General features: G+C 36.3%; 1 protein-coding gene across 8 annotated transcripts in view; it reads right to left on the bottom strand.

Annotated features, from left to right (window-relative positions):
• Positions 1-24,589, bottom strand: part of EVI5 (ecotropic viral integration site 5) — a 307,393-nt gene that overhangs the window by 236,171 nt on the left and 46,633 nt on the right. For 2 of the 8 annotated variants that reach the window (XM_077120261.1, XM_077120265.1), the window contains exons 1-2: positions 20,125-20,510; positions 17,513-17,742 (exon numbers count right to left, since the gene is read on the bottom strand). In XM_077120261.1, the coding sequence (XP_076976376.1) occupies positions 17,513-17,661 (149 nt within the window). In that variant the 5' untranslated portion in view covers positions 17,662-17,742; positions 20,125-20,510. Of the gene's footprint in view, positions 1-17,512; positions 17,743-19,244; positions 19,356-20,124; positions 20,518-24,589 lie in introns of those variants that run through there. The other 6 variants (XM_077120262.1, XM_077120264.1, XM_077120263.1 and 3 more) reach the window with 5 other exon arrangements.

Here is a 24,589-nt window from a genome sequence, read left to right as displayed (position 1 = left end):
CAGGCGATATGATCCTATACGTCGAACACCTGGAAAAATCCACAACAAAACTACTAGAGCTAATAAATGAGTACAGCAAAGTAGCAGGTTGCAAGATCAACATTCAAAAATCTGTAGCATTTCTATACACTAGTAATGAACAAGCGGAAGGGGAAATCAAGAAACGAATCCCATTTACAATTGCAACTAAAAGAATAAAATACCTAGGAATGATTTAACTAAAGAGACAAAAAACCTATATAAGAAAACTACAAAAAACTGTTAAAAGAAATCACAGAAGACCTAAATAGATGGAAGGGCATACCGTGTTCATGGATTGGAAGACTAAATATAGTTAAGATGTCAATTCTACCTAAATTGATTTACAGATTCAACGCAATACCAATCAAAATCCCAACAACTTATTTTTCAGAAATAGAAAAACCAATAAGCAAATTTATCTGGAAGGGCAGGGTGCCCCGAATTGCTAAAAACATCTTGAGGAAAAAAAACAAAGCTGGAGGTCTCGCGCTGCCTGACTTTAAGGCATATTATGAAGCCACAGTGGTCAAAACAGCATGGTATTGGCATAAAGATAGATATATCGACCAATGGAATCGAATAGAGTGCTCAGATATAGACCCTCTCATCTATGGACATTTGATCTTTGATAAGGAAGTCAAGCCAACTCACCTGGGACAGAACAGTCTCTTCAATAAATGGTGCCTAGAGAACTGGATATCCATATGCAAAAGAATGAAAGAAGACCCATATCTCACACTGTATACAAAAGTTAACTCAAAATGGATCAAAGATCTAAACATTAGGTCGAAGACCATAAAACAGTTAAAGGAAAATGTAGGGAGATATCTTATGAAACTTACAATTGGAGGCAGTTTTATGGACCTTAAACCTAAACCAAGAGCACTGAAGAAGGAAATAAATAAATGGGAGCTCCTCAAAATTAAACACTTTTGTGCATCAAAGAACTTCATCAAGAAAGTAGAAAGACAGCCTACACAATGGGAGACAATATTTGGAAATGACATATCAGATAAAGGTCTAGTATCCAGAATTTATAAAGAGATTGTTCAACTCAACGACAAAAAGACAGCCAACCCAATTACAAAATGGGAAAAAGACTTGAACAGACACCTCTCAGAAGAGGAAATACAAATGGCCAAAAGGCACATGAAGAGATGCTCAATGTCCCTGGCCATTAGAGAAATGCAAATCAAAACCACAATGAGATATCATCTCACACCCACCAGAATGGCCATTATCAACAAAACAGAAAATGACAAGTGCTGGAGAGGATGCGGAGAAAGAGGCACACTTATCCACTGTTGGTGGGAATGTCAAATGGTGCAACCACTGTGGAAGGCAGTTTGGCGGTTCCTCAAAAAGCTGAATATAGAATTGCCATACGACCCAGCAATACCATTGCTGGGTATCTACTCAAAGGACTTAAGGGCAAAGACACAAACGGACATTTGCACACCAATGTTTATAGCAGCGTTATTTACAATTGCAAAGAGATGGAAACAGTCAAAATGTCCATCAACAGACGAGTGGCTAAACAAACTGTGGTATATACATACGATGGAATATTATGCAGCGTTAAGACAGGATAAACTTATGAAGCATGTAATAACATGGATGAACCTAGAGAATATTATGCTGAGTGAGTCCAGCCAAAAACTAAAGGACAAATACTGTATGGTCCCACTGATGTGAACGGACATTCGAGAATAAACTTGGAATATGTCATTGGTAACAGAGTCCAGCAGGAGTTAGAAACAGGGTAAGATAATGGGTAATTGGAGATGAAGGGATACAGACTGTGCAACAGGACTAGATACAAAAACTCAAAAATGGACAGCACAATAATACCTAATTGTAAAGTAATCATGTTAAAACACTGAATGAAGCTGCATCTGAGGTATAGGTTTTTGTGTTTTGTTGTTGTTGTTTTGTTTGGTTTGGTTTGGTTTTTTTGAGTTTTTTTTTTTGTCTGTCTGGTTGTTTGTCTTTTTTTTTAATATTATTATTACTTTTATTTTTTTTCTCTATATTAACATTCTATATCTTTTTCTGTTGTGTTGCTAGTTCTTCTAAACTTATGCAAATGTACTAAGAAACGATGATCATGCATTCTATGTGATGATGTTAAGAATTACTGATTGCATATTTAGAATGGTATGATTTCTAAATGTTGGGTTAATTTCCTTTTTTCCACTAATTAATAATAATAAAAAAAAACATGGAGACAAGAAGCCATGGGTTGAAATACTTAAAGTGTTGGGAGAAAATAATTGCCATCCAAGATTTTACATCCAGTGAGAATTTCTTTCAAAAATGAGGGAGATAATTTTTTATTACCAGCTAAATAAAAGCTGAGGTAGTTCATTATCACTAGACTTGCATTACAAGCAATGTCAAAGGGATTACTTCACACTGAAATGTAAAGAAACTTGACAAAGCAGCAAAAGCAAAAAAGACCTCCAGTAAAGGTAACCACACATGGGTAATTATAAATGCCATTACCATTATATTGTTTTTGTTATGTAACTCCACTTCTAACAAGTGCTAAAATGCAAATGTATAAATAAGTATTAATTCTGTTTTAAACACACAATGTATAAAGTTATAATTTGCTACATAGAAAAAAAGGTGTAAAGCAGAAAGGTATAGGAACAGCATATGTGTACGCTATTGCAGTCAACTCGGTATCAAATTGTGTATGACTGTTATATATTTAGGATGTTAAATTTCAATCCCATGGTAAGTACAAGAAAATATATGAAAAATATATGCAGAAAGAAATGAGAAAGGACACAATATGACAGAATACAAGAAATCATATAAATACGTAAGTAGGCATTATCGAAATACCTGAGGAACAAAAAAGATATAAAATTATAAAACCTAAACAGCAAAAAAGGCAGAAGAAAGTCTTACATTACCAGTAGTTACATTAAATGTAAATGGATTAAACTCTCCAGTCAAAAGGCAGAGATGGGCAGAATGGATGAAAAAGCATATCCAACCACATGTTGTTTCTAAAGAGAGTCATCTTAAATTCAAAGACATAAGTAGGTGGAAAGTGAAGGGATGGGAAAAATATACCATGCAAGTAGTAACAAAAATAGAGCAAGAGTAATTACACTAATATCAGATTAAAAAAACTTTAGATCAAAACCATTATGAGGGACAAAAAAGGTCATTATGTATTTATAAAGGAGTCAATTACAAATGGAGGGGGGAAAAAAGGAGATATAACAATTATAAATACATACGCACCTAATACAGAGCCAAAAAATAAATGAAACAAATATTGACAGATGGACTTCAACTATATCTACACCAACTAAGTCTTACAGGTATATGTAGAACAGTTCACTCCACAGCAGCAGAACACACATTCTTCTCTAGTCCACATGGATCACTCTCCAAGGTAGCAGAGAAGCTTAGCTTACCTACAGGTATGCCTAAGAGTTACTTCTAGAGGACCTCTTTTGCTGCTCAGATGTGGCCTCACTCTCTCCAAGCCCAGTTCTGCAAGTGAAATCATTGTCCTCCCCGCTAAATGGGATATGAATTCCAGGTGTGAAGGTCTCCCTGGCGATGTGAGAGATGACTCCCAGAGATGAATCCGGCCCTGACACTGAGGGATCAACAATTCCAACCTGACCAAATGGGGGAAAAGAAGTGTAAATAATAAAGTATCAGTGGTAAAGAGAGTTCAAATAGAGTTGAGAGACTACTCTGGAGGTTCCCCTTAGGCAGGCTTCAGTTAGACCTTGCTACCTATCATAACCTGCCAAACCCTAACCAGGACCATTCCGGTCAATACTAAAGAACATTTAGGATAATGTATAAGATTCCACAAGAGTTCCATGCACTAGAATAACTTTCCAGAAACCTACAACCTCCAGATTTGTTCCTAGTCCAGATAAGTCCTGAAACCAAGAGGGCTCAGCCTCTCCAGGACATCAAATAGCTCCAAGTCCCTACCCCATATTAGTGACAGCCCCTTCCAATATGAAAGGTTTAGAATGGCCATAGCCCAAACATCCCTAAAGAGAGGGATGGAAAGATCAAAGGTGATGGTAGAGTTATACAGTGAAGCTAGGATTTAACAATTGAATATGAATGCAAAATCATTAAATTGATATTTCTTTTAGTCCCCAGTACCTTAGAGCAGCTACAAGCAAAAACCTAAAATTGTGGAATTGTAACCCATGTCAAACTCTGAAATATGTTCCACAACTAACTGTAGTGTTCAGTGTTGAAATTTATAGCTTTTTTGTATATATGTTATCTTCACCAAAAAAGGAAAAAAGTCTATTGTGGTGATAAAAAAGTATTTACGCCTTCTAGCCTCCTATATTCTGGAGTAGCTGGAAGGAAAAATCTGAGAGGATCGTATGGTAGCCCATGACAAACTCTGGGATCTGTCCTATAACTACTTGTTGAAGAGTGCTTTGAAAACTATTGCTTTTTTATCTCTTTGCTTTGCATATATGTTATATTATACAATAAAAAAAAGCTTTAAAAAAAAGCTCAAAAAACAAAAAGGAAAAAGAAAAGATAAATTTCAAATCAGAGACCTAACCTCAAATAGTGAAACTACAAAAAGAGAACAAACTAAACACAAAGCAAGCAGAAAAATAACAAGGATTAGAGCAAAGACAAATGAAATAGATCATTTTTAAAAATACAGAGTATCAACAAAACCAAAAGTTGATCCTTCAAAAATACTGACAAACCTTTTGCTAGACTGGCAAAGAAAAAAAGAGAGAGGGAACACTCCCTAATTCATTCTTTGAAGTCAACATTACCTTCTAGCCAATGGCAAATAAAGATACCACAAAAAAAGAAAAGTACAGACCAATATTTTTTATGAATATAGATGCCAAAATACTCCACAAAATACAAGCAAACCTGACATAACAGAACTGTAAAAGAATTACACAATATGATCAAGTGTGATTTATTCTAGAAATACAAGGTTGGTTCAATACAACAACATCAATTAATGCAATATACCAGAATGAAGGGAAAAACACATCACGTAAATTGTTGCAGAAAAAGCATCTGAAAAAGTCCAGCACCCCTTGAAAAAAAAAGACACTTGAGAAAACTAGGAATGGAAGGAAACTCACTCAACATTTTAAAAAGCACATATGAAAAAGCCACAGCTAACATCATATTCAATGGTGAAAGATTGAGACCTTTCCCTCTGAGATCAGGAATAAGACAAGGATTCCCACTGCCACCACTGTAATTCAACATTACCTTGGAAATTCTAGCCAGAGCAATTAGGAAAGAAAAGGAAATAAAAAGCTAATGAATTGGAAAGGAAGAAGTAAAACATTCCCTATTACAAATGGCATGATTTGATATACTTAAAACCAAAAATCCACAACAAAGCTAATAATAAGCTAATAATTACTATTAATAAGTTAATAACTGCTAATAAAGGAATTCAGCAAAGCAGTGGGGTATAAAATGTAACACTCAAAAATCGGTAGTTTCTCTCTACAAGCAATGAACAATCAGAAGAAGAAATCAAGAACAAAATTCCATTCTCAATCAAATATTTAAGAATAAATCTAACCAATGATATAAAAGGCTTTGTTCTAGTTTGCTAGCTGCCAGAATGCACATACCAGAGATGGATTGGCTTTTAATAAAAGGGGATTTATTTCATTAGTTCTTCAGAGGAAAGGCAGCTTACTTTCAACTGAGGTTCTTTCTTACGTGGGAAGGCACAGGATGGTCTCTGCTGGCCTTCTCTCCAGGCCTCTGGGTTCCAATAACTTTCCCCAGGGTGATTCCTTTCTGCATCCCCAAAGGCCTGGGCTGAGCTGCGAGTGCTGAAATGAGGTATGCTGAGCTGCTTGGGCTGTGCTACATTGAGTTCTCTCATTTAAGCATGAGCCAATTAAACCAAACGTCATTCATTGCAGCAGGCATACCTCCTAGCTGACCGCAGATGTAATCAGCAACAGATGAGGTTCATGTACCATTGTATTCACAATGATTGGATGTATTGTTGTATTCACAACAACAGAACTAGGTGCATTCACCTGGCCAAGTAACTACCACAGACTTGTCACAGAAAACTACAAAATATTGCTAAAAGAAATCAAATCAAATAAATGTCCTTCCTAAATAAATGGAAGGACATTCCGTGTTTATGGACTGAAACACTAAATATTGCAAAGAGGTCAACTCTACCCAAAGCAATCTGCACAGTCAATGCAATCCCAACTAACATTCCAACAACCTTCTTTGATAAAATAGAAAAGCCAATGATCCAATTTATAAGGAAGGGTAAGGGACCCAAATAGTTGGAACCATCCTGAAAAAGAAGAATGAAGTAGGAGGACTCAGACTTCCAATCTCGATATTTATTACAAAGTTGCTGTGTCAAAAAACCACGGCAGGAAGATGCAAGCCAAGAAACCTAAAGGACTATGGCAAGCCAGCACCAAATGAAACAAGATACCTTGATTCTGGACATCGGGTTGCCAAATACTAACCCACTGTGTGGTATTTATCATAACAGCCCTGGAAAACTAAGACAGGAGCGAGGTGATTCACACTGATGACGGTCAGTATCTATGAAGCAGAAGGCAAAACCTGTGCTGAAAGTGGAAAGTCAGGAATGGTTTGAATACTCAGAGTGTGTGATGATTGTTTGGAATTTCCACTTAGAGTTTGCTTAACAGGTTGGCAGCACTAGAAACAGGATCAGCTACATAGCTTGCAGGGCCCACCGCATGATGAAAATCGGGGTCCCTTACTCACACATTTTTAAGAATTTTAAGATAGCAAAAATCAGAGCATTAAATGAAGGACAAATCCCTATTAACTCTGCAGATCACAGGCCCGTGAAGCCAGAATGATCATAGGTTACAGGTAAAATGTTTCTATAAATCTATGCCAGCACCTGCTTTAATTCATACAAAGATTTCTGATTCATTCTAGTATTTCTAAAGAAAATCTCTTCTCCATGAAGAAGAAGAGAGACTAGTGGTTACTAAACTCCCTTTATTCACAGGCCAATTTCCATCTATTTATTTTGGAGATGAATGAAGTATTTACTCTCTCCTTTTCATAATGGAAATGCTATTGATTTCATTTATGAGCAACTCTTGCTTATTATCCCCAGGTCTTTTCCTAGATTCCTCCATTATATTAACATCAAAAAATTATCTACTTAAAAAATGACTGTATCTCTTATAATTGAGAAAACATCTTTTAACAGAAAACAAAATTATTCCATTTCAAGAGATTAGAGACTAACATATGGGACACCAAGAAAAACAAAAAGGTTTTTTCCTCTGATAGAACTTTGAAACTAGCCAATTTCCTATATTCAGGTAGTGGTTGAGTATCTTTGTCATATTATATAAACTACTAGCAATTTTTTAATTATATGTCAACTTCAGGTAATTGGCATTTATCAGGGTGTTTTGCTCCAATATAAATCTCAGTTTCTTCCAAATAACAGAAATTAGTGTTTTCCAAATATTTTTTTGCTTTTGTTGGAAATATTTGTTTTAGATCTGAGAAATAAAATATTTGCTAAACACTTAAAAAAAAGAAAACAAACCTTGGCAGGGGCTGTAGGAAAAGAGGACAGTCTCCACAGACAAATTACAAAATCAGAAGATAAAGCCTGAAAGCAGAATGTGAACCTAAATACCCAGAAGCTTCTCCATCAGTTAGATTTGTAACAAAAATTAATATGAATGGAATAAATAATTCCAGCGGAATGGTGGATGCACGGAGCATACCAGTGTTAGCAAAATGGTAAAATTCATATAGCATTAAAGTTGTATTACAAGTGCTAAGATGTCTAATGATGTCCAAAGAAAGTATGAAGCTTCCACAGCCACCCGAAGGACAAACATAAAACAATTAGTTTTAGTTGATCTCAAAGTTGTCTTAAATCAACAACCTTCTACTCATGCTAATGTTTTGATTAAGTATCAAAATGCAGAATACCCATACATTAAGTAAAAGTATTCCAGCTGGTAAACATCACCTGGACATTTGTGAGAATATATTTAATATGTGTACACCCATTATGTTTTCAGGTAGCAGGAGGGAAAATGCAGTACAATTATTTTCTTCTTTTATCAAGGCACTGTCATTTAAGCATGAATGTGGAGTACTCAAAGTAGAATTCAGGTTTACAAGATGAAATCATGGCAAGAAAGAAATGTGTGTGTCTGAAAACTAATTTTAAGAAGGAAAAACATAAATGGCATACTTTATCCACATGCTTAGTGCAAGAGCTGCAGTTAAAATTGTCTAAAGTAGCAGGTACAATGAATACTGTCGCAAATTATGTTAATTTTTGAAGCATTGTAGGTGCTGACTACTAGTAGTATCAAAAATATGTTCAGGATTGTTTTGATACTGTATTTATAATTTAAAAAGTTGGGAGTGTCAATGAGTTTCTGTTAAAAGCCGTTCCCTGTGTGTTACTTGTAACAGACATGGTAAATATTTATAGTCTTTGTTTAACAAACCATGCATTTAAGTTTAAGTGAAACCAACTAAAAGGAAATAGGTGTATAGATATGCGATTGTGAAATTAAAGTTAGTCTTAAATGTAAATAAAATGTGAGAAGTAAAAAAAAACCATGGCAGTGGCACAAAGCAAATACATATAGACCAATGAAATCAAATTTCTGAGAGCTCAGAAATCAACTGCCATATTTATGGCCGACTGATTTTTTAAAGGGGGGCAAAGAGCACACGAATGGAAAAACAATAGTCTTGTCAACAAATGGTACTGGGAAAAAATGGATCTCTATTTGCAAAGGAATGAAGATGGCCCCTGTTCTAGTTTGCAAGCTGACAAAATGTGATATAACAGAAACAGAGTGGCTTTTATATGGGGGAATTTACTAAGTTGCAAGTTTATAGTTTTAAGGCCATGAAAACGTCCAAATTAAAGCAAATCTATAAAAATGTACAAATCAAGGCACCAACAAGATGTTACCTTCACTCAAGAAAGGCCAATGAAGTTCAGGGTTTCTCTCTCAACTAGAAAGGACCATGGAGAATCTAGTGACCTCTGCTAGCTTTCTCACCAGGTTTGCTGTTTCATGAAGCTCCCCTGGGGGTGTTTTCCTTCTTCATCTCCAAAGGTCTCTGGCTGCTTGGGCTCTCGTGGTTCTCCAGTTTTCTCGAAAATATTTCGTCTTTTAAAGGATTCTAGTAAACGAATCAAGACCCACCTAGAATGAATGGAGTCACATCTCCCTCTGATCAAAGATTAATATCCACAAGTGGGTGTGTCACATCTCTGTGGAGATAAGCTAATCAAGTTTGCAACCTACAGTATGAAATAGGGATTAAAAGAAATGGCTGCTCCCACAAGATGGATCAGGATTAAAACATGGCTTTTCAAGGGTACATAATCCTTTCAAAGCGGCACAGCCCCCTACTTCACACCATATACAAAACTCAACTCAAAATGGATCACAGACCTAAATCTAAGAGTAAGAACTATAAAATTCCTAGACAAAAACTAGGAAGGACCAGGCAATGGTTTCTTAAGACTTTATACCCAAAGCACAAGCAACAAAAGAAAAAATAGACAAATGGGATCTCATCAAAATTAAAAAGTTCTGCTCCTCAAAGAACTTTATCATGAAAGTAAAACAACCTAGACATTGGGAGAAAATATTTGGGAACTATATATTCGATAAGGGTTTAAATCTATAATATATAAAGAAATTCTCTAACTCAACAACAAAAAGACAACAAAAAAGTTTAATGGGCAAATATTCGAATAGACACTACTCCAAAGAAGATATACAAATGGCCAAAAGCACATGAAAAGATGGTCAACATCATTAGCCATCAGGGAAATACAAACAAATCAAAATCACAATGAGATACTATTTCATACCCATCACTAATGGAAAATAACAAGTGTTAGAAACAATGAGGAGAAATAGGAAAACTTATTCATTGCTGGTGGAAATATAAAATGGTACAGCCACTGTGAAAGATTCATAAAGTTAAGTGTAGAATTATCATATGACCTGGCAATCTCACTTCTCGGTGTGTACACAAACGAATTGATAGCTGAGACTTGACCATATATTTGCATACTCATGTTGATAGCAGCATTATTCACAATTGCCAAAAGACAGAAGCAATCCAAATCTCCATCAACTGATGAATGGATAACCTAAATAAGGTAAATTTATGCAGTAGAATATTGTTTAGCCATTAAAAGGAGTTAAATTCTGATACATGTGACAACATGGATGAACCTTAAGACATCATGTTGAGTGAAATAAGACAGACACAAATGTACAAATACAGACAAATATACCTCTGTTGATTGCATTTCACTATATTACACTTCACAGATATCATAATTTCTACAAATTGAAGAATGTGTGGCAATCCTACATCAAGCAAGTCTTATTAGCAGCATTTTTTCCAACAGCATGTGCTTATTTCATGACTGCATCACATTTTGGTAATTCTCATTATATTTCAAACTTTTTCATTATTATTATATCTGCTATGGTGATTTGTGATAGGTTATCTTTTGAAATTACTATTGTAAGTGTTTTGGAGCACCAGGAACGATGTCCATGTAAGACAGCAAACTTAATAAATATTGTGTGTTCTGACTGCTACACTGAATGGCCATTCCCAAGCTCTCTCTCCCTCTCCTCGCTTCCCTATTCCCTGAAAGACAATGACATTGAAATTAGGACAATTAATAACCCAACAATGACCTCTAAGTGTTCAAGTGAAAGGAAACATTGCAAGTCTCTCATTTTAAATCAAAAACTAGAAATAATTAAGCTTAATGAAAAACGCATGTCAAAAGCCAAAAGCTAGGACTCTCACACCAAACAGTTAACCAAGTTGTGAATGCAAAGGAAAAGTTCTTGAAGGAAATGAAAAGTGCTACTCCAGTGAATACAGGAATGATATAAAAGCAAAAAAAAAAAAGACTTACTGCTGATATGGAGAAAGTTTTAATGGTCTGGATAGATCAAACTAGCCACAATATTCCCTTAAGCCAAAGCAAAAACCAAAGCAAGGCCCTAACTCTCTCCAATTCTCTGAAGGCTGAGAGAGGTGAGGAAACTGCAGAAGAAAAGTAGCAGAGGTTGGTTCATGAGGCTTAAGGAAAGCTGCCCTCATAACATAAAGGTGCAAGATGAAACAGCAAGTGCTAATGTAGAAGCTACAGCAAGTTATCCAGAAAATCTCACTAAGATCACAGATAAAAGTGGCAACACCAAAAAACAGATTTTCAATGTAGACAAAAAAAACTTCTACTGGAAGAAGTTGCCATCTAAGACGTTTCTTAGCTAGAAAGGATAAGCCAATACCTTCAAAGCTTCAAAGAACAGGCTGACTCTCTTGTTAGGAACTAATGCAGCTGGTGACTAGGTTGAAATCAATGCTCATTTACCATTCAGAAAATCCCAGGGTCATTAAGAATTATGCTAAATACACTTTGCCTGTACTCTACAAATGGAACAAAAAAGCCTGGATGACAGCACATCTATTTACAACATGGTTTATTAAATATTTTAAGTCAACTGCTGAGACCTACTGATCAGAAGAAAAGATTCCTTTCAAAATATTACTGCTCATTGACAATGTACCTGGTTACCCAAGAGCTCTGATGTCCAGTGAGAATTAATGTTGATTTTTTTGCCTACTAAGACAACATCCATTCTGCAATCCATGAATCAAGGAGTCATTTTGACTTTCGAAGTCTTATTATTTAAGAAATACATTACATACTATAGCTGCCATAGATTGTGATTCCTCTCGTGGATCTAGGCAAAGTGAATTGTAAACCTCCTGGAAAAGGTTAACCATTCCAGGGGCCATGAAAAACATTTGTAATTCATGGGAGGAGGTCAAAATATCAACATTAACAGGAGTGTGGAAGTTGACTCCAATCCTCATAGATGATTTTGAGGGGTTCAAGACTTCAGCGGAGGAAGTAACTGCATATGTGGTAGGAATAGCAAGAGATCTACAATTAGAAGGGGAGCCTGAAGATGTGACTGAACTGTTGCAATCTCATGATAAATCTTGAACAAAGACGCAGAGGTTCTTCTTATGAAGAGCAATGAAAGTGGTTTCTTGAAATGGAATCCACTCCTGGTAATGATGTGGTGAATACTGCTAAAATTACAACAAAGGATTTAGAGTACTATATCAACTTAGTTGATAAAGTGGTGGCAGGGTTTGAGAAGATGCAATCTAATTCTGAAAGAAGTTCTACTGTGGGTAAAACAGAATTGCATGCTACAGAGAAATCTTTCACAAAAGGAAGGGTCAGTTAATATAGCAAACGTCATTGTTATTTTAAGAAATTGCCACAGCCACCCCTCCCTTTAGCAACCACCCATCTGATCAGTTATCAGCCATCAACTTCAAACCAACACCATCCTCCAGAAAAAAGATTACAATTGGCTGAAGGCTCAGATAATGGTTAGTATTTTTAGCAATAAAATGTTTAATTATGATAGGTACATTTTTTAAAGACATAATGCTATTATACACTTAATAGACTATAGTATGGTATAAACATAACTTTTATATGCAAACTAGAAAACTAAAAAATGTATGCAACTCACTTTATTGCAATATTCATTTTATTGTGATACTCTGGAACTGACCCTACAATATATCTGATATGCCTGTATTGTGTGATCTCATTGATATGAAATAATTAGAATAAGCAAACTCACAGAGTCAGAATCTAGAATATAGGTCACCAGGGGATCAGGTGGGGGATCTTTACAGTAGGGAGTTATGGCTTAAATGTACAGAATTTCTTTTTAGGACAACGGAAGGTTTTGGTGATGGATGGTGGTAATGATACTACAACATTCTGATCATAAATAACAGCACTGAATTATATATTTGAATGTAGTTAAAAGGGAAAATTTTAGGTTGTGTGTATGTTACTAAATTTTTTTTTTTTTAAAGTCCATAGAGGGCGGGCCATGATGGCTTAACAGGCAGAGTTCCTGCCTGCCATGCTGGAGACCTGGGTTTGATTCCCAGTGCCTGTCCATGCAAAACAAACAAACAAACAAACAAAAAACTACATGGAACTACACAACAGAAACAGCAAACCTCAAATTAAACCATGGGCTATAGGGAACACTACAATTATAAAAATACGCTTTTATCAATTGTAACAAACATAGCACACTTAAGCAAGATGGTATTTGGGAAAAAAATACATCTAATGCAAACTATGGACTATAGTTAATTGTAATATAATTTTCTTCCAAAAGTTATAACAAAGGTATTAGACCAATGCAAAGTGTCAATAATAGGGAGAAAGGGTATGGGGTTTTGCTTTTTATAGCAATGAGAATGTTCTAAAATTGATTGTGGTGATGAAAGCACAATTCTGTGATTGTCCTGAGAGCCAGTGATTGTACACATTGGATGAATAATATGGTGTGTGAATACAGTAGCTTTAAAAAAAAGTGTATTTTATCAATTGTAACAAATGTAACACCAACGCAAGGTGCTAGTAAAAGGGTGGTATGCTGGTTTGAAATGATGTATGCACCATAGAAAAGTCATGTTTTAATCGTAATCTCATTTTGTGAAGGCAGTCGTTTCAGCACTGGGTGCTTGAAACTGTAATTAGGTCATCTCCCTGGAGATATGATTTAATCAAGAGTGGTTATTAGACTGGATTAGGGAGAGGCATGTCTCCACCCATTTGGGTGGGTCTTGATTAGTTTCTGAAATCCTATAAAAGAGGAAACATTTTGGAAAATGAGAGAGATTCAGAGACAGCAGAGAATGCTGCAGCACCACCAAGCAGAGTCCACTAGCCAGCGCTTTGGAGATTAAGAAGGAAAACGTCTCCCGGGGAGCTTCATGAAACAGGAAGCCAGGAGGAAAAGCTAGTAGAAGACGCCGTGCTTGCCATGTGCCGTGCTTGCCATGTGCCCTTCCAGCTGAGAGAGAAACCCTGACTGTGTTCACCATGTGCCTTCTCACTTTAGAGAGAAACTCTGAACTTCATCGGCCTTCTTGAACCAAGGTATCTTTCCCTGGATTCCTTAGATTGGACATTTCTATAGACTTGTTTTAATTGGGACATTTTCTCGGCCTTAAAACTGTAAACTAGCTTTTAAGAAGCCATTCTGTCGCTGGTATATTGCATTCCAGCAGCTAGCAAACTAGAACAGGTGGTATATGGGAACCCTGCATTTTATGATTTTTCTGTAAAGCTACAATTTCCATAATAAATTCCATAGTAGAAAAAGGATTGATTATCAAGAGAATGATAAGCCATTGAATGGGAAAAAAATACTTATAAATCATAAAACAGATTAAGGACTGTTTCCCAAACCTAAAACATCAATAATAAGAAATTAAACTCAATTCTTAAAAATGGGCAAAGGATTTGAACAGACACTAATTCAAAGAAGACATACAGATGACAAATAAGCACACAAAAAGATGTTCAAAGGGGACATGAATGGACACTGGTGTTAATGGTGGCAGTATTCAAGAACTGAAATGGATGGAGATGAACTAAGGGTACGCAGACTGAGAAATGGAAGGGGGAAACTTTGGTGTATACATACAATGGACTACCGAGCAGCTGCAAGAAGAAATGAAGTCATGAAGCACGCAACTAGATGAAAGAACCTTTAGGACATAAATTAAGTGAAGTAAATCTGAACCAAAAAGACAAATACAATAATGCCTTACTAATATGGACTAACTTTAATGTGCACACTCTGAGAATTTAATTTAAGAGCATAGATTATCAGGTGAAGGCCTTTTGTAAAATTCCTAGCTTTTAAGCTCTTACAGCAGTCACATCTATTCCAGAGTTATAACTGTTCTTTCTAAATTCTGAGATGCTGAACTCTTTGTGTATAATCTGATCACTCCATGGAACTTTGGGTATTTGTGTGACCCCTGAGACACAGAGCTAGAGTTCTGCAGCTATAAAAGTCAGCATTATCCCATACAGCAACTGTTAAAAACACTGAAAAAGTGATCAGACATCAATGAAAGATATGAATAAAGCAGATCTGGATAGGACTGCATTTTAAAATTTCAACTTCTATGTGAGACCAAAGGAAGGGATGTTTATTTGGCACAAAATTTATATCTTCAGTAGAACACTTGTATAGCCAGCTCATTCAAACACCATAATTACATGGAACCATTAATAGGGAGTGAGATCTTGCTGGTTTGTACAGGTTGGTGTGATGGCCCGATACACCACAGAGTAAGCTAGGCAGAAGATTAGAAAGTATTTGCAAAGTCCCCCTGAGGGATGGGGAAAAGGTGGAAATATTAAACTTCCCCACCTGGGGAAAACCTTATAGTCTCACAAGCATTGGGAACTGTCAATTTGATGGGACAGGCCATTGATCTTGGGGCTTACCCTTATGAAACTTATTCTTAAAGAGAAGTTAAAGCCTACTTATAATTATGCCTAAGAGTCACCTCCAGACCCCCTCTTTTGTTGCTCAGTTGTGGCTTCTCTCTCCAAGCCAACTCGGCAGGTGAACTCACTGCCCTCCCTACTACATGGGACATGACTCCCAGGGGTATAACTCTCCCTGGCAATGTAGGACATGAATCCCAGGGAAGAGTACGGACCTGGCTTCATGGGAATGAGAAATCCTTCTTAACCAAAAGAAAGAGGATAAATGAAACAAAATAAAGTTTCAGTGGCTGAGAGATTTCAAATAGAGTCGAGAGGTCTTTTTGGAAGCTATTCTTATGCAGTATATAGGTTTCCTTTTTAGTTTTTGGTGTTTGGAGTAGCTAGAGGGAAGTACCTGAAACTGCTGAACTATAATCCAACAGCCTTCATTCATGTATATGACTAAATAACTATAAAGATTTTAAGGTGTACACATGTACATGTGAAAACCCTGTGACTGACACTCCCTTTATCCAGTGTATGGACAAATGAGTAAGGAAAACAACAGACAAAAATAAATTAATAAGCAGTAGGGGGGATGAGGGCATGGGATATTTTGGGTGTTCTTCTTTTATTTTTATTCTTATTTTTATTGTTTATTGTTTTTGGAGTAATGAAAATGTTCAACTGGAATGATGAATGCACAGCTATATGATGATAACGTGAATAACTAATTGCACTTTTGGATGATTATATCTCAATTAAAAAACAATCACCAGATCACACCATCAGAAAAATGCAAATATAAACAAATGAGATATCTCTGCCTATTACAATGGCTAAAATTAAAAAGACTCACCATCACAAGTGTTGGTGAGGATACAGAGGAACTGGAAATTTCATTCACTGCTGGTAGGAATATAAAAAAGTACAATGCCTTTGGAAAACAGTTTGGCTGTTAAACCTACCATACGATCCACCCATTCAATCGTTAGATTTTTGCACAAAAGAAATGAATGTCCATACAAAGACTTTTACACAAATGTTCCTAACATTCTATAGCAATCGGGTGAATGGATAAACTATGGAATGTCCATACAATGGAATACTACTGGGCAATAAAAATATATGAATAATTGATAAGTGCTACAACATGGATAAATCTCAAATAATTAGGCTAAGTGAAAAGAATTCATACAAAAAAAGTAAAAACTGTATGATTCCATTAATATAAAATTCTAGAAAATGCAAACTAGTCTAGTGACTGAAAGCAGATTATTGGTTGCCTGGGGATAGGAGAGGCTATGGAGGGGAATATGCTCATTTTCTCGATTTTGGTGATAATTTCACACACATGTACCTATGTCAATCCTCATCAATTGTACACTTTAAATATGTGCCATTTATTATGTCAGTTAAACATCAATAAAACTGTTTTTTAAAAACCTCTTATTACTCTTGAAACCAGCCACATTAAATATCTTTTTTGAGCACAAAGCGGTGCTCTTCCCATATATTTTTTTGTAGCTGATGGCCTAAACAGCTCTGCCAATAGCAGAGGAAAGGGGCACAAAAGATACAGAATTCACATTTCTAGCAGTATAATCAACTATTCCATTTCATTCCCTTTATGAGAAAAGGATACTCTGCCTTTCATGTATAAACTTACAACAGATTTTCCACTCCAAACCACTAGTCAGATAGCCATCCTAGATCAAATTGTTTTATATCTTAACCAAAGGGTACTCTTTAGTGTTTAAAACATATATGTTAGTTACTTACCTTAAAAAAAAAACAGATTGCTAAAATTTGGAAAGAATTTAGGAAATTTGTTAAATTAAGAAAACAGATCTCTAAATCTATCTGAGCTGGAAGAAAACTTTTGTCTGCGTTAACAATTAACCTCCAAAAAAAGACCTGAATACTTCTGTTAAAGAATTTTCATAAACAAAGAGCCAAAACAAGAAAATAAACATCCTTAATATGAATAAATATTTAACATTTTAACTGTGGCATACTTACAGGTATGTATGATTGGGGTTAAATAAATAATTGGAGAGAGAAAAGCAAAGCATCCTCACTCACCTATTTTGTTCCTCCAGTTTAGCCAGGAGTTCTACATCGTCTGGACTCAACTGTGATGGGGACGATGGAGAAAGGGCTGGTGTTGATAGTGTGGTAGACGAGGATGTAGTGTGTAATGAAGCAGATGGACTTGCCACCTGACTGGCCATCTGACTGACTGTATGGGATACTGTGTTCTTCACCCATGAGAGAGTAGAACTCAACTTTTCTGCAACCTTGTCTGTCGCCACCTAGGGATAAAAGTAAAAATTGCATATATTTTAGTTTATTGTATTCATTACCAAGGACTTGATAATACTGTTATATTTTACTGAATAACCACCATCAGAATATTCTCTTCTTTAAACTGATAAAGGTAAAAACTTGCTTTAGCAATGACTACTCTCAGATACACCTTTTGGAAACTTTATTTAGTTATCCAACAAGAATAAACTACAGCAGTGTTTTCCAAACCACAGTGGTTAACTCAACCAAGCAAGTAACACTGGAATTTTCCTTCTTCTTTTTGAGTTTTCATATTCCTTCATATGGTACCCTCCTCTTTTTTTCCTCTTTATTAGAGAAGTTGTGGGTTTACAGAACAATCATGCATAAAATACAGGATAACCATATACCACCCCACCACTAACACCTTGCACTGAACACCAGCATACTTTTTTATCTAAATAGAAATAACAGATAGTAAGGATAAGCTGTTTTATAAATTTTTGTTATATATACATACATTCATACCCATATATACAAAATATGTACTACATGTATATATGAACATGTATACTGAGTTAGCATGTAAAATCCATTCTTTTGGGGGAGTTGCAGTCGAAAACATCTGAAAGCTTAGGAATTAAAACATACCCATTAGGGGACTGGGATAAGGAAGCCCTAAAACAAGGCTAATAATTCACCAAAACTGACTGTGTTTGTATAAATAAAATGTAATGAAGCACTTGGTATTTGTCCTCAAACCACCAAAGAGTAATTTCATGAAAGAAGAAATAGTTCCAAAGGAGCAATACTTTGATAAATGGGTTGAGTTAGAGAGATTCCAGTAGAATTTTCAAATACTTAGAGCTGTTAAAAATAGAATGGCATGCCAAGAAAGAGTAGTGCATTTCTTACTAATGGTTACATTAAAGCAGCAATTTTATGAATCAAATTTCAAGACTTACTTCAGGATGTGTTTCTTTTTATGCAGGCAAACAGACCTAAAAAACCTTTAAGATCCCTCCCAACTCTAAGATTTAACCAATTATAAATATGCCTACATATTCCTCTATATCAAGCATGCTTACTACTAAGCAAATATGCATATAACAAATTCAGCTGAAAGAGAAAATGCATATAAATAATACTCACATGGCATTATTATCGCTTCAGTACTGAAAAACAATGTGTGTACTTGAATAGCTATTTAAAATAATATTCTTAATAAAATATGTTGTTAAATTAAGGTATAATGAGTATTTTTAAGGGAGATACTTTTAAGAAATCATAAAAAGAGCTTCTTGATGGTAAAATGTTTGGAAATATAAAGGCAACAAACAAGATATGCTTTTACATGATCCGAGAAGATCTTCAATTTTATGGCATAGGTAAATAAGTAAAGTACTATAAATTATTTTCTTAATCAACATATCTTCAGCTTACCCTGGTTTAGATATAGCAACACACATGTATACTCACACAAATTAAAACACCAACACATGCCCACGAACAAAATTCCCATTCATACCTGCGGCAGCAGGTAACTGCCCTCGTCTCGGGCTGCCCAAGGCTTTCTTCCTCACCTCCGCACACACATGGCACTCTCTCTCTTTCTCCCCACCTACATCACTTTCTCCACCTCATCCAGGAGGAAGATAAAATGGGAAAGGAATTCTAAGGACAACACTCAACACTCTGAAGATGGAAATTTTGAGGAGACAAAGATTTAATTACAAATGCTGAACAGGGAGAAGAGTTTTAGTAACTTGAGTCTATCTCTTGCTTTCTTTTCATTTTGCTAACTTCTCCTTTTTAGGACTTAATTCCTTGGGAACTATCATATAGTATATATAGAATCTCATTTTTGCGGGTAGAGACACAACTTCCAAAAAGAAAATGATGAAGTATAGGACCCAAGGAAAGGAAGCATCAGGCAAGTCATTTAGACCTGCTTCCAAGGAAAAGCCTTTGTTGATGACTCTTACTACATTAAGTGTTCATCCCACAAAAGACGAAATAGGAATCAAAGAATAATTTGGCCAAAATGTTCACTGTGCCAAGAAATTATAGGAGTCATGGTAAACAGTAAGAGCTCTTAATACAGTGATTTATTATCCTGTGGACCTTTTCTAGAGACACAACTACAGACCCAAGTGTGAAACCAGCATAAATACGCATCCCAAAAAACACACCATAATATTTAAAAGACAAAAAACTAATCTGCAAAATTGTATATAAAAATGTTACACTTTGCTACTACTGACCCATGAATTCAAATATATTTGCAACTTTCAAGAAATCATGCCTTACATTTCCATCATATAAAGGCCCCAACTCAAGTTAACGGCTGCAAGGAAAAGGACACCTATTATTGTCTTAATTTATTAATACAAATATATATATCATACCACTTCTGCACACTGTAGCAAGAGGCTTCCAGTTGCAGACTTTGATATAACCAGAAGCACAATTCTGACATCCTTTTAATCTGGGTGAAATGAAATTCAAACTAAAACTGCTTAAAGTTCAAAAACAACCCATCTTCAGATTTTAAATTCTTAAAAACTGGAGTACTTCATTGCAGTTGCACTTTATGTTTACTATTCATGGTTCCAGAAATCCCAGAAGACTGAATTATTTTTTATGTATCATTATGTCCTAATTCCTTTAGCTCTGCTTTTCCAAGCTTCTACCCTTTGCCTGTAGACTTCTTTCATCATCCTATGAAGACATAATAAATCTGACACACAACTACGTCACAAAGTGCCTCTCTACCTCATAGAGGCAACATACATGTATTTTTTAAAGTGAACATACTCTGAAAAGATTAGAATCATTAAAATGGCTTGGTAATCAGACACAAAAGGCCACCTATTGCTTGACTCCATTTATATGAAATGTCCAGAACAGGCAAATCCTTAGGGTCAGAAAGTAGGTTAGTGTTGCCAGGGGCTGGAGAAAGGGGAGTAGAGATTGTCTGCTAATGAATACAGAGTTCCTTTTGGGGATGGTGAAAAGAAAATGTTCTAGAATTGGATAGTGTTGATGGTTACACAACCTTTTAAATATACTAAACATTACTGAATAGTACACTTTAAAAGAATGAATTCTATGGTAAAGGAATTATATCTCTAGTTTTTAAAAGGCTTATAACATTTGAATTCAAACAGGATTTGAATAAGTTCTCCTATAAGAAACAGTCATGGTTATTTATCACTTTATATTTTATATAAACTTAAAACGATGCTCTTAGCTCTCAAAAAGTCTATTTTTAAAGATTTCAATCTTATACCCAAAATTACAGGTGGTAAAAAGACCACAGCTATGGTTAATTACTTTCTAAATCATATTATGAAACTAGATCCCACTCTTAGCACACAGTATTACCACTAGGTAAAATGCTATTTTGTGGCTGAAGAAGGAATATGAATATGAGTGTTTGACAAGGAGCCAAAAAGACAATTGGTCTTAACAGGTCAAAAGTCAGATTCCTAAAATACTGCCACTACATGTTTACAAGTATATACAAATATATACAAATGCCCATTTTCTCTTTTAAGATTAACCAATCATTAAGTAATTCTACCTTTTGCCATTCAGTTAATATCTTTAATATCTATTGAATATGCCTACCAAATGAACACAGAAGATGGCTTTGATAATGTTGTGAACTTCAGTGTACAGGCTTAATATATATAAACAGTTAAGTCTATTATTATGTTAAAACTTTTTAACAAAAATTGTAACAACCAAAGACAAGTAGCTTTTTCCACAGAAGCTCAAATACTTTTGAGGGCTATTAAGACCTAACAGACTTTTTTTTTTTACCACCACATCACATTCCCTAATGCTTTATCTTCTGAGTATTGAGCTTCACTAAGGTATCTGCTGCTCACACCCAATCCTCTGATCCATGCTACAGTAACCCTTCTCACCACTTAGTTCTATCTCTTGATGTTTTTTTGTGAAAGCATTCTTAAGTGTACAGAAAAATCGCACAGAAGATACAGTTCCCATAACCACCACCACCACCCACACACATGCAGTTTTCCTTATGAATAACATTTTGTACTAGAGTGGTACATTTGCTGCAACTGATGAAACAATATTATGCTATTAACTACACTTCAAAGTTTATATTAGGGATTACTCTGTGTTGTACACTTCCATGGTTTTTAAAATTTATATTTCAGTAACAGATATACAAATTAAAAGTTCCACTTTTTGGCAGTTCCTCAGGAAGCTAAATATAGAATTGCCATGACCCAGCAATACCATTGTTAGGCATCTACTCAGAGGACATGAGGGCAAGGATACAAACAGACATTTGAACACCAATGTTTATAGCAGCATTATTCACAATTGCCAAGAGATGGAAACAGCCAAAATGTCCATCAACAGACGAGTGGCTAAACAAACTGGTATATCCATATGATGGAATATTATGCAGCTGTAAGACAGAATAAAGTTATGAAGTATGTAACAACATGGATGGACCTTAAGGACATTATGCTGAGTCAGATTAGCCAGAAACAAAAGGACAAATACCGTATGGTCTCACTGATATGAACTGACATTAGTGAATAAACTTGGAAAATTTCACTGGTAACAAAGACCATCAGGAAACAGAAATAGGGTAAGATACTGGGCAATTAGAGGTGAAGAGATAAAGACCGTGCAACAGGACTGACTGTAGAAACTCAGCAATGGAGAGCACAATACTACCTAACTGGAAGACAATTATGTTAAAAAACTGAATGAAGCTGAATGTGAGAATGATAGAGGGAGGAGAGCTGGGGGCATAAATGTAGTCAGGAAGAAAGATAGACGATAAACACCGAGAAGGTATAATCTAGGAATGCCTCGAATGCATAATGATAGTGACTAAATGTACAAATTAAAAAATGTTTTTGCATGAGGAAGAAGATAGGAATGTCATTTTGCAGGGTGTTGAAAATATTAATATTTTAAAATTTTAACGTGTGACTAAAGCAAAAAATGTTTATTTGGTACAAAATTTATATTTCGACTAGTGCATTTCCTAATATAATTCATGTAGACAGCTTAATTGAACACCATAAGTACATGGAACCTTGAGCAGGGCATGAGATTTCGTTGGTTTGTCAAGAGTGATGCCCTGATAAATCCCAGAGTGATCTGAACAGTGAATGAAAAAGTATTGCAAAGTCCCCTTGGAGGAATGACAATAAAGGGGGAAAATTCAACTTTCCCAAGTTGAATTCTTGATATTGTCACAAGTAGTGGGGACAACCAAAGCAATAGGCTGAGCCCCCAATCTTGGGGTTTGTTCATATGAAACTTAACCCCACACAGCATAGGTCTTAGGTCTAAAATAAGGCCTAAGAGTCACTCCCAAGAGAACCTCTTTTGTTGCTCAGATGTGGCCTCTCTCTCCAGCCAACACAACAAGCAAACTCACTGCACTCCCCCTCTCTAAGTGAGACATGACTCCCAGGGGTGTGGACCTTCCAGGCAACATGGGACAGAAATCCTAGAATGAGCCAAGAATCAGCATCAAGGGACCGAGAAAACCTTCTCGACCAAAAGGGGGAAGAGTGAAATGGGACAAAATAAAGTGTCAATGGCTGAGAGATTCCAAACAGAGTTGAGAGGTTATCCTAGAGGTTATTCTTATGCATTAAACAGATATCACCTTATTAGTCAAGATGTAATGGAGAGGGCTAAGATGGTGGTTAAGCAATGTGCGCATTTTAGTTCATCCTCCAGAACAACTACTAAATAACCAGAAACAGTACAGAACAGCTCCTGGGGCCACGTCAGTGACCAGACAAACAGCATACCCCAGTCTGGACCAGCAGGACCGGCTGCAAGCTCCCCCAGAACCATGAGTTCCCCAAGCCGCCGTGGCCGGCACCCCTCCCCCACAGGCTGCTTCCCAGAGAGGAATGGAAAGAGACTTTACAGCAGCAGGGGCTGAGTCCAACCAAACACCAATTGTGGCATTAATTAACAAATTCTGACTGCTAAAATTAGGCCCCCAGCTCAGGTGAACCTGTCAAAGTGGAGGTCGCTCATTTTTGCCCTGGTGCCAAGGGGGTGGGGCTGACGGAAAAAGAATAAAAAAAGAAAGAAAGAAACAGAGGTTTTTGTGGCTGTGTTTCTACAGAGGCTTGACTGCCTTTGGATATAGCGGCAGGACTTCTCAGGCTGAAACTGCCCCAGGCAGAGGCAAAAACAAGCTCATTTGAGGGCTTGTCTGGAGCCTGTGCCTTTCCCAGGGGAGAGATGAAGCCCAACTCAGGTGGAATCCCTCTCTCAAGGAATTCAGACACCAGAGCTTGGTAATTTGAAGTCATTAAAACCAGCCTACAACCTCTCCTCTGTCTCCACTACGCCACCAGCAGGGAAAGTCTGCCAAAGTTAAAGGTACTGCATTATCTTATGGTGGTGGGACCTGCAGGCAGACAAGCGCCACATACTGGGCAGGATAAGAAAAACAGAGTCCAGAGACCTCACAGGAAAGTCTTTCAACCTGCTGGGTCTCACCCTCAGGGAAAACTGACACAGGTGACTCTTTCCTCCTAATAGGAGGCCAGCTTGGTCTGGGAAAATCCGGCTGGGTCTATAATACCTACACAGACCCTCCTAAGTGTGTGGGGGCAAGGCACCATACAAGCAGGGCAAGAAACAAGAAACCAAGAACTTAAAAATTCTCCTCTGTTAAACAAAACCTAAGCTAGAGGTCCAGAAAAAGCTGAACTGAATGTCAAAGAACAGACAGACAACAAATTCATCCAGCAAGAAAACCCTAGGTAAAAGAAGTGAAAGCAATCTCCCGAATAAACTAAATAAGGTAATTAAATGCCTAGACGCCAGCAAAAAATAACAAAT

The sequence above is a fragment of the Tamandua tetradactyla genome, chromosome 11 (genome assembly GCF_023851605.1).
Source record: "Tamandua tetradactyla isolate mTamTet1 chromosome 11, mTamTet1.pri, whole genome shotgun sequence".
NCBI classification, from domain to species: Eukaryota; Metazoa; Chordata; class Mammalia; order Pilosa; family Myrmecophagidae; genus Tamandua; species Tamandua tetradactyla.
Note: the sequence above shows the minus strand (reverse complement) of the source record. Positions and strands in the feature narration are given on the sequence as shown.